At 46.7% G+C, this 10,636-nt stretch overlaps 1 protein-coding gene across 1 annotated transcript; it reads right to left on the bottom strand.

The window, feature by feature from the left end:
* CALML6 (calmodulin like 6) lies at positions 1-10,200 on the bottom strand. The gene is made up of 5 exons (XM_060759042.2): positions 10,092-10,200; positions 6,907-7,081; positions 4,596-4,740; positions 1,962-2,062; positions 1-317 (listed from the first exon to the last, which is right to left on the bottom strand). The coding sequence occupies exons 1-5, from the start codon at positions 10,092-10,094 to the stop codon at positions 271-273; spliced, it is 471 nt and encodes a 156-aa protein (XP_060615025.1). The 5' UTR covers positions 10,095-10,200; the 3' UTR covers positions 1-270.
* Between the last annotated feature and the right edge of the window lie 436 nt (positions 10,201-10,636).

Genomic DNA, 10,636 nt, shown 5'->3' on the forward strand with positions numbered 1-10,636 from the left:
TGTTTTGTTTTGTTTTATTGAAAAAAACCCTTGAGGAACGGTTACCGCTTGCGTTCTGAGCGTGGAAAAGAAATCCGTTGCATGGCGAAGTGAGATTGCAGTCGCGAGCTGTCATTCCTCTTTGCTGACTTTTGCCATTGGAGAGCGATATTTTCATTACACCTCGGCCTCAGGAAAAGGCGACCCATTTTGTGCATTTCCACTTCGAGAAGTAAATACGGCGAATCATCCAGAGAATCGTTCCCGATCATTCCTTTCTCCCGGCGAGCTTTATTGGGTCAGTTTGAAAGATTCACCAGTCATCATGGCCACGAATTCTGGAAGAGAGAAGCACAGGCACACACGTGTGGATAACAGGAACTTTGAATCCTGGTGGGAATTGGTTTTGTCGTTTGGGAGTTGTAGTTGCTGGGATTTTTAGTTCACCTACAATCAAAGAGCATTCTGAACACCACCAACGATGGAATTGAACCAAACTTGGCACACAGAACTCCCAGGACCAACAGGGTTTGGTGGACATTGACCTTGAGTTTTGGAAGTTGTAGTACACCTGCATCCAGAGAGTGCTGTGGACTCAAACTATGATGGATCTGGACCAAACTTGGCATGAATACTCAATATGAATACTGGTGGAGTTTGGGGAAATTAGACCTTGACATTTGGGAGTTGTAGTTGCTGGGATTTATAGTTCACCTACAATCAAAGAGCATCCTGAAGTCCACCAATAATGGAATTGAACCAAACTTGGCACACAGAACTCCCATGACCAACAGAAAATACTGGAATTATTTGGTGGGCATTGACCTTGAGTTTTGGAGTTGTAGTTCATCTACATCCAGATACATCTGGACCAAACTTGGCATGAATACTCAGTCTGTCCAAGTGTGAACACTGATGGAGTTCGGGGGAAACAGACCTTAACATTTGGGAGTTGTAGTTGCTGGTATTTATAGTTCACCTACAATCAAAGAGCATTCTGAAGTCCACCAACGATGGAATTGAACCAAACTTGGCACACAGAAATCCCATGACCAACAGGGTTTGGTGGGCATTGACCTTGAGTTTTGGGAGTTGTAGTTCACCTACATCCAGAGAGTACTGTGGACTCAAACCATGATGGATCTGGACCAAACTTGGCATGAAGTGTGAACACTGGTGGAGTTGGGGGGAAACAGACCTTGACATTTGGGAGTTGTGGTTGCTGGGATTTATAGGTCACCTACAATCAAAGAGCATTCTGAAGTCCACCAACGATGGAATTGAACCAAACTTGGCACACAGAAATCTCATGACCAACAGAGTTTGGTGGGCATTGACCTTGAGTTTTGGGAGTTGTAGTTCACCTACATCCAGAGAGTACTGTGGACTCAAACCATGATGGATCTGGACCAAACTTGGCATGAATACTCAATTTACCCAAGTGTGAACACTGGTGTAGTTTGGAGGAAATAGACCTTGACATTTGGGATTTATAGAATAGAGCATTCTGAACCCCACAAACGATAGAATTGGGCCAGACTTCCCATACAGAACCCCCATGCCTTGGAGGGACTCCCTGGCGTGAACTTCCCTCCAGCCTCGCACGCTCTCCCTCGCCCACACATGCACACTGAACACGCCTGCTCTCCCCTCCCCGCTTGGAGTCTCGGGAACAGCCCCCCCCCCCTTGTCTGAGAGGCCAGCCAATCACAGCGGAGGAGGACTTTTGGTGGGCAGATTCACCCTTGTTTCCAAAGAAGAAGAGAAGGTGGAGAGATCTTCAGCCTTCTCGGCCAAAGAGCATTCCTAAGACCTTCAGAAATAGATGTTTTCTGGTGGTCTTTGGCGACCCCTTTGAAACTCCTTCACGACCCCCCCAGTGGTCGCGACCCCTAAGTTGAGAAACGCTGGATTATAGGATTCTCTTGCTAAGATATATTCAGAGAAGGTTTGCCTTTGCCACTTGTTTCCATTCCCAGTACCTTCATAATCAATGGTCCCATCCCCGTCCTTGTCGGCTTCTTTCATCATGAGCTCCGCTTCATGTTCATCCAATGGCTCTCCAGCATTTGTCAGCACATACCTAAGGAAAACAGAGATCACCTTCGTTACTTGCTCTTTAACTACCACGATTTACTTTTCCACACAACCACCAGACAATTGGATACATTTCTACCAACGATGAATGAAAAGTAATGCCTCCGTCTTCGTTACTTGGGTTTGGATGGGAATGTTTGAATAAACCAAACGCAGAAATAATCCTTAGAATGTACTCTTTAACTACCACGATTTACTTTTCCACACAACCACCAGACAATTGGATACATTTCTACCAACGATGAATGAAAAGTAATGCCTCCGCCTTCGTTACTTGGGTTTGGATGGGAATGTTTTAATAAACCAAACGCAGAAATAATCCTTAGAAGGTGCTCTTTAACTACCACGATTTACTTTTCCACACAACCACCAGACAATTGGATACATTTCTACCAATGATGAATGAAAAGTAATGCCTCCGTCTTCGTTACTTGGGTTTGGATGGGAATGTTTTAATAAACCAAATGCAGAAATAATCCTTAGAAGGTGCTCTTTAACTACCACGATTTACTTTTCCACACAACCACCAGACAATTGGATACATTTCTACCAACGATGAATGAAAAGTAATGCCTCCCCCTTCGTTACTTGGGTTTGGATGGGAATGTTTGAATAAACCAAACGCAGAAATAATCCTTAGAATGTACTCTTTAACTACCACGATTTACTTTTCCACACAACCACCAGACAATTGGATACATTTCTACCAACGATGAATGAAAAGTAATGCCTCCGCCTTCGTTACTTGGGTTTGGATGGGAATGTTTTAATAAACCAAACGCAGAAATAATCCTTAGAAGGTGCTCTTTAACTACCACGATTTACTTTTCCACACAACCACCAGACAATTGGATACATTTCTACCAATGATGAATGAAAAGTAATGCCTCCGCCTTCATTACTTGGGTTTGGATGGGAATGTTTGAATAAACCAAACGCAGAAATAATCCTTAGAATGTACTCTTTAACTACCACTATTCACTTTTCCATACAACTACCAGACAATTGGATACATTTCTACCAACAATGAACAAGTTTTCTGAAGTCGTCATGGAAGAAGTCGACACTCTCTTTCCGCAACCAGCATCTCACAGTTCTCTCAACGTCTTCATCAGAAGCATCATGATGTCCCGGCAGATCTTCTTTCATTATCGGGAACAGATGGAAGTCAGACAGTGCTAAATCTGGACTGTATGGAGGATGCCGTAGGGTGGTGAGATCCGGTCTCTGAAGTTTCAAGTCTGAGCACTTTCATTTCAGGCATCAGCATCCTGGGTACCCATCGTGCACAGATCTTCCGATAGCCAAGCAAAGCAATAATGTGACCCACACGTGAAATGCCGATTATGCTTGAAATTTCTCTTTGAGTGATACGACGATCGCCCTGAATCAATCTGTCCACCTTTTGCTTGTGAAACTCAGTGGTTGCTGTCACAGGACGTCCAACTCTTTGTTTGTCACGCAAGTCAGATGTTCCCACCTCAACATCTTTAAACTTAACCACCCAACGACGCACAGTACTCACATCCACACAATCACCATAAACAGCTTGCATTCTCTGATGAATCTCCTTTGGGCTGACACCTTCTGCTGTCAAGGATTCAATGACTGCACGTTGCCTAAGTTGCATTGACCAACTGTCTGCACAGGGTTCCATACTTCGCACAACCATTCAATGCTAAGGCTTCCTGCCAAAATGGAACTGTAGAGGAGAGTCTACTGAACAAGCCAGTACCTGCCACATACCAGTACTGCCATCTGTTGAGGCGTTACGAAGATGGAGGCTTTACTTTTCACTTTAACAACACAACCATTCAATGCTAAGGCTTCCCCCCAAAATGGAACTGTAGAGGAGAGTCTACTGAAGAAGCCAGTACCTGCTGCATACCAGTACTGCCATCTGTTGAGGAGTTACAAAGGTGGAGGCTTTACTTTTCACTTTAACAACACAACCATTCAATGCTAAGGCTTCCCCCCAAAATGGAACTGTAGAGGAGAGTCTACTGAAGAAGCCAGTACCTGCAGCATACCAGTACTGCCATCTGTTGAGGAGTTACGAATGTGGAGGCTTTACTTTTCACTTTAACAACACAACTATTCAATGCTAAGGCTTCCTGCCAAAATGGAACTGTAGAGGAGAGTCTACTGAAGAAGCCAGTACCTGCTGCATACCAGTACTGCCATCTGTTGAGGAGTTACAAAGGTGGAGGCATTACTTTTCATTCAACCCTCGTAGATCAGGGAAGCTCAGGCCCTACCATTGTTTGGTTGTTACCTAGGTTCTAAAACAAGCATGGGCAAACTTGGGGTCTCCATTTAAGCAGCTGAGCGGGGAAAGGAAGGGGTCTGAGAGTGTTAGGAATTGTGGGAGTTGAAGTCCAAAACACCAGGAGGACTCAAGTTGGCCCATGCCTGGTGGAGATGCAACCCTCCTCTTCCTCCCTGCTACTCCATTCACTCTGGAGTTCTGGGGATGTCCTCGACGTTTGGATACCTTCCGAATGCCTCCTGCCACTTACTTCAAGGTGTTCCACTCAATGTAGCCTTTGTGTTCTTGGTCGAAGACTTTGAAGGCCGCTCTCAACTCTTCGTCTTGGTTTTTGGACTTCTCGTGGTAGATTCCCATCAAAACGAGGAAGGCGTCGCAGTTGAAGGTGCCTTTATCTGGGGGAAGGAAGGAGAGGTGAAGGCGGGGAAGGATTTCGATGGATTCCAAACTTGTCCGCAGTCAATTATCAAAGTCATTGTTGTCGTTGTCATTGTTCACATAATTACTCAAAGGCCTGGTCCTACATCCATGTTTTTAACTTCTTTCTAAAGGAGAGGAGGGATGAAAATGACCTAATTTCCCTGGGGAGCGAATTCCACGGGTGGGGGGCCACCACCGAAAAGTTCCTGTCTCTCATCCCCACCAAGCGCATTTGCGACACAGGCAGAGTCAAGAGCAGGGCTCCTTTAGAAGATCTTAAGTTCTGAGGTGGGACATAGAAGGAGATACGAACAGGTACGCTGGGCCGGAACCATATAGGGTTTTATAGGTCAAAACCAGCACTTTGAATTGTGCTCGGAACTGGACCGGCAGCCAGTGGACAAAAGTAGACAAAAGCACGTGGCCCATAGGCTGCCCCCCTGAAGCCCTAAAACCTTGGACTCCCACACTAGCGCTCCCTCTTGCGTTCCCTCTTAACTCAGGTCAGCAGTTAAGTGAGTGATGGTTCCCTGTTCAAAGCGGATAAGAGCAAAGGGGCCAGCAATCTCCCAAAGTGGATAAGAGCACGAGGCTCAGAGGCTGCTCCCTTGAAGCCCTAAAGCCTTGGACTCCTGCACTAGCGCTCCCTCTTGCGTTCCCTCTTAACTCAGGTCAGCAGTTAAGTGAGTGATGGTTCCCTGTTCAAAGCGGATAAGAGCAAAGGGGCCAGCAATCTCCCAAAGTGGATAAGAGCACGAGGCTCAGAGGCTGCTCCCTTGAAGCCCTAAAGCCTTGGACTCCTGCACTAGCACTCCCTCTTGCGTTACCTCTTAACTCAGGTCAGCAGTTAAGTGAGTGATGGTTCCCTTTTCTTTGAAGCTAGCAGTTGAGTGAGTGTTGTTTCCTGTTTAAGCTATGATTTAAGATATATGTTTAAGATACTAAGTGGAACTCTCTGCCCCGGAGTGTGGTGGAAGCTCCTTCTTTGGAGGCTGGATGGCCATCTGTCAGGGGTGCTTTGAATGCAATTTTCCTGCATCTTGGCAGTGGGTTGGACTGGATGGTCCACGAGGTCTCTTCCAACTCTATGTTTCTCTGATTCTAAACATCCTTTTCTTCCTCATGTCCTCATTCCAGTCCCCCTCCCCCTCTTACTCTCTCACTTCATGAAGCCAAACAAACCAGGAATAAAAAACCACACAAAATCAACTAATCCAAATTCCTCAAAGCAGACAAGAGCAAAGGGCACAGCAATCTCCCAAAGCAGACAAGAGCACGAGGCTCAGAGGCTGCTCCCTTGAAGCCCTAAAGCCTTGGACTCCCGCTCTAGCGCTCCCTCTTGCTCCCTCACTCACTTAACTCAGGTTAACAGTTAAGTGAGTGATGGTTCCCTGTTCTTTGAAGCCAGCAGGTACGCTGTGCCGGAACCGTATAGGGTTTTATAGGTCAAAACCAGCACTTTGAATTGTGCTTGGAACTGGACTGGCAGCCAGTGGAGCTGACACAAAAAAGGGGTGGTATGCTCCCTGTATGACACTCCAGTGAGTTTCCGAACAGTCTTCAAAGGCAGCCCCACATAGTGCGTGTTGCAGTAATCTATTTGGGATGTAACAAGAGCAATCTCCCAAAGTGGATAAGAGCACGAGGCTCAGAGGCTACTCCCTTGCAACCCTAAAGCCCTGGAGCCCCACACTAGCGCTCCCTCTTGTGCTCCCTCTTAACTCAGGTCAGCAGCTAAGTGAGTGATTGTCCCCTTTTCTTTGAAGCTAGCAGTTGAGTGTTTCCTGTTTAAGCTAAGCGGAACTCTCTGGAGTGTGGTGGAGGCTCCTTCTTTGGAGGCTGGGTGGCCATCTGTCAGGGGTGCTTTGAATGTAATTTTGCTGCTTCTTGTCAGGAGGTTGGACTGGATGGCCCAGGAGGTCTCTTCCATGATTCTATGATTCTAAGTACTTAAAATGGAGATACTACCAACACTTATGTACTGGGCAAAGGAGATACATGTTTATCTGAATCTAGAACGGTTGGATCTGGCCCTCGGCATCTCCATAGGGCTTCACCGGCCTAGTTTTGGGCCAAACCTCTTTCTAGAGAAGCCAAGAGAGAAGGGCTCGGGGCTCGGAGGCACGTGCCGGTTCGCTTACTGTCTTTGTCCACATCCTTTGCCATCGTCACCAGTTCCCTCTTGGTTGGGTTGATGCCGATCAGGCTCATGAGCCGCTCCAGCTCGGACGTTTTCACCAAGTCGTTCCCCTCTTCGTCAAACATCTCAAAGATGCCCTTGTACTCAGTGATCTGCGCTGGCGTCAACGCCTCTGTCTGCAGAGGAAAGCCATAGGTTAAGGACGATTTGGCAATGCTGACCCAGAGTTGAGTATTACAGTTTGGCATTCTCAGAACGGGAGGTTACTACACGAATACAGAATTGATAGGCTTTGCAATCAAACATTTAGCACACCTTAAACCCATTGGTTCAGAAAAATCATCGACTTTGATCACGGACACTATGACCAGGGACCACTTTGACCACTTTGACCAAGGACCACTTTAACCAGGGACCACATTGACTAGGGACCACTTGACCGGGGACCTCTTTGACCAGGGACCACTTTAACAGGGACCACTTTGACCATTGACCACTTGGCCAGGGACCACTTGAATGGGGACCACTTTGACCAGGGACCACATTGACCAGGGACCACTTTGACCAGGAATCACTTGAACAGGAACCACTTGAAAAGGGACCACTTCACCAGTGATCACTTGATCAGGGACCACTTTGACCAGGGACCATTTTGATGAGGGACCATTTTGACTGGGGACCACTTTGACCAGGGACACTTTGACCAAGGACCACTTTGACCAGGGACCACATTGACTAGGGACCACTTGACTGGGGACCTCTTTGACCAGGGACCACTTTAATAGGGACCACTTTGACCATTGACCACTTGGCCAGGGACCACTTGAATGGGGACCACATTGACCAGGGACCACTTCACCGGGGACCTCTTTGACCAGGGACAACTTTAACAGGGACCATTTTGACCAGGGACCACTTCACCAGGGACCACTTGATCGGGGACAGCTTGATCGGGGTCCACTTTGACCAGGGGCCACTTTGACCAGGGACCATTTTAACAGGGTCCACACTGATGAGGGACCACATTGACCAAGGACCACTTGACCAGGGACCACATTGACCAGGGACCACTTTGACCAGGGACCACTTTGACCAGGGACCACTTGACTGGGGACCTCTTTGACCAGGGACCACTTTAACAGGGACCATTTTGACCAGGGACCACTTTGACCAGGGACCACTTTGACCAGGAACCACTTTGACCAGGGACCACTCTCCAACATTAGTACTAAAAGGGTTACAAATCAGTTTTTGGTCAAGCTTAGATTGACTGTTAGGAATTGTGGAAGTCCAAAACACCTGGAGGGCTGAAGGTTGCCCATGAATGTGATGGACCATGCTAATCCAGATTAGGTTCCTACAGTCACTGATGGAACCACCACCAAGACTCTGCTTCTAGAAGACAATCAGATTTATGGGCCACTTATGATGATGATATCGTTAGTATACGGACCCATGGAATGCAATTTGAAAGGCATTATATGGATCTACACTGAGTTGCCTACTTTCAACATGAAGGCTACTTCTGAGGAGGCCAGTAGAGGGAGGTGTTGCTCAGCTCAGAGTCCCTCATGTGCTTCAACTAGAAAAGATGCATCTTGCATATCGGATCATTGGTCTGATATGCAAGATGCATTTTCATTCACTGGACCAAATTTGGCACAAATACCCGATACACCCAAATTTGAATACTGGTGGGGTTGATTTTGTCACTTGGGAGTTGTAGTTGCTGAGATTTCTAGTTCACCTACAATCAAAGACCATTCTGAACTCCACCAACAATGGAATTGAACCAAACTTGGCACACAGAGCTCCCATGACCAATAGAAAATACTGGAAGGTTTGGTGGGCATTGGCCTTGAGTTTTGGAGTTGTAGTTCACCTACATCCAGAGAGAATTGCGGAATCAAAGACCATTCTGAACTCCACCAACAATGGAATTGAACCAAACTTGGCACACAGAACTCCCATGACCAAGAGAAAATATTAGAAGAGGGACCGCTTATGATAATGATGATGGGCATTGACCTTGAGTTTTGGAGTTGTAGTTCACCTACATCCAGAGAGCTCTGTGGACTCAAACACTGATGGATCTGGACCAAACTTGGCATGAATACCCAATATGAACTCTAGTGGAGTTTGGGGGAAATAGACCTTGACATTTGGGAGTTGAAGTTGCTGGGATTTCTAGTTCACCTACAATCAAAGATAATTCTGAACTCCACCAACAATGGAATTGAACCAAACTTGGCACACAGAACTCCCATGACCAAGAGAAAATATTAAAGGGGCTTGGTGGGCATTGACCTTGAGTTTGGGAGTTGTAGTTCACCTACATCCAAAGAACACAGTGGACTCAAAGAATAATAGGTCTGGACCAAACTTGGCATGAATACTCAATATGAACACTAGCGGACTTTGGGGAAAATAGACCTTGACATTTGGGAGTTGCAGTTGCTGCGATTTCTAGTTCACCTACGATCAAAGAGCATTCTGAACTCCACAAGAATGGAATTGAACCCTGTTTGGCACACAGAGCTCCCATGACCAATAGAAAATACTGGAAGGTTTGGTGGGCATTGGCCTTGAGTTTTGGAGTTGTAGTTCACCTACATCTAGAGAGAATTGTGGACTCAAACAATGATGGATCTGAAACAAACATGGCACGAATACTCAGTATGCCCAAATGTGAACACTGGTGGAGTTTGGGGGAAACCTGCAGTTGCTGGGATTTATAGTTCACCTACAATCAAAGAGCATTCTGAACTCCACCAACTATAGAATTAGGCCAAACTTCCCACACAGAATTTCCATGGCCAACATAAAATACTTGGCACAAATAATATACCCAAATGTGAACACTGGTGGAGTTTGGGGGAAATAGACCTTGACATTTGGGAGTTGTAGTTGCTGGGATTTATAGTTCACCTACAATCAAGGAGCATTCTGAACCCCACCAACGATGGAATTGGGCCAAATTTCCCATACAGAACCCCCAGAACGAACAGAAAATACTGACTTTTCTGGTGGTCTTTGGCGACCCCTTTGACACCCCCTTGCGACCTCCCCCAGGGGTCCCAACTCCCAGTCTAGGACCTTGAAACGAGCTGATCTGTTCCTCCATCTACGCTGGGGAAAAGAGACGCGTTCTCAAAGACGAGCAAAGAGCAGCCGTTCGGGACTCACCATTTTCTCGGCTTTTGGAGAAGCAACCCCTGGACTTGCTGGTGGCCGAGCGGAGTGAAAAGATAGGGAAGAGAGTGGAGCCACTCCCTTTTACTTCTGGAAAGAGAATGCTCAGCACTCGAGGAGACCCCCGGGGAACAAGGATCTTGGCCACCTTTTATGGAAGCAAAGTGGGAGAGCCTTATTTTGGGAGAGTTCTTCCCTCCAACGGACCAGCCCAAGACATTGCCCATTGGTCCCACCCGTGTAGATAGAGCAGGACTTGGAGCCAGGGGTCCAAAGGACAGGAAAGGAGATTCCACTTAGAGCTGTTCAACAATGGAACTCACTGCCTTGGAGTCCAGTGAGGACTCCTTAACGGAGGATACAGCAGTTTGCTTTTGCTCGAGTGCCCTAGGAAGGGTAATATATTGAATAATTCCGAGCACGGTCCAGGGTAACTCACAAGTATTTGGGTGTGCTGCAATTCCTTCCCAGGTGATCTTTAGAGGTCAATGCTTGTCTCTTTTTCAGGTGAAAAGCCTACGCCTGTATTTTAGATGGAT

The sequence above is a fragment of the Anolis sagrei genome, chromosome 13 (genome assembly GCF_037176765.1).
Source record: "Anolis sagrei isolate rAnoSag1 chromosome 13, rAnoSag1.mat, whole genome shotgun sequence".
Classification (NCBI taxonomy): domain Eukaryota; kingdom Metazoa; phylum Chordata; class Lepidosauria; order Squamata; family Dactyloidae; genus Anolis; species Anolis sagrei.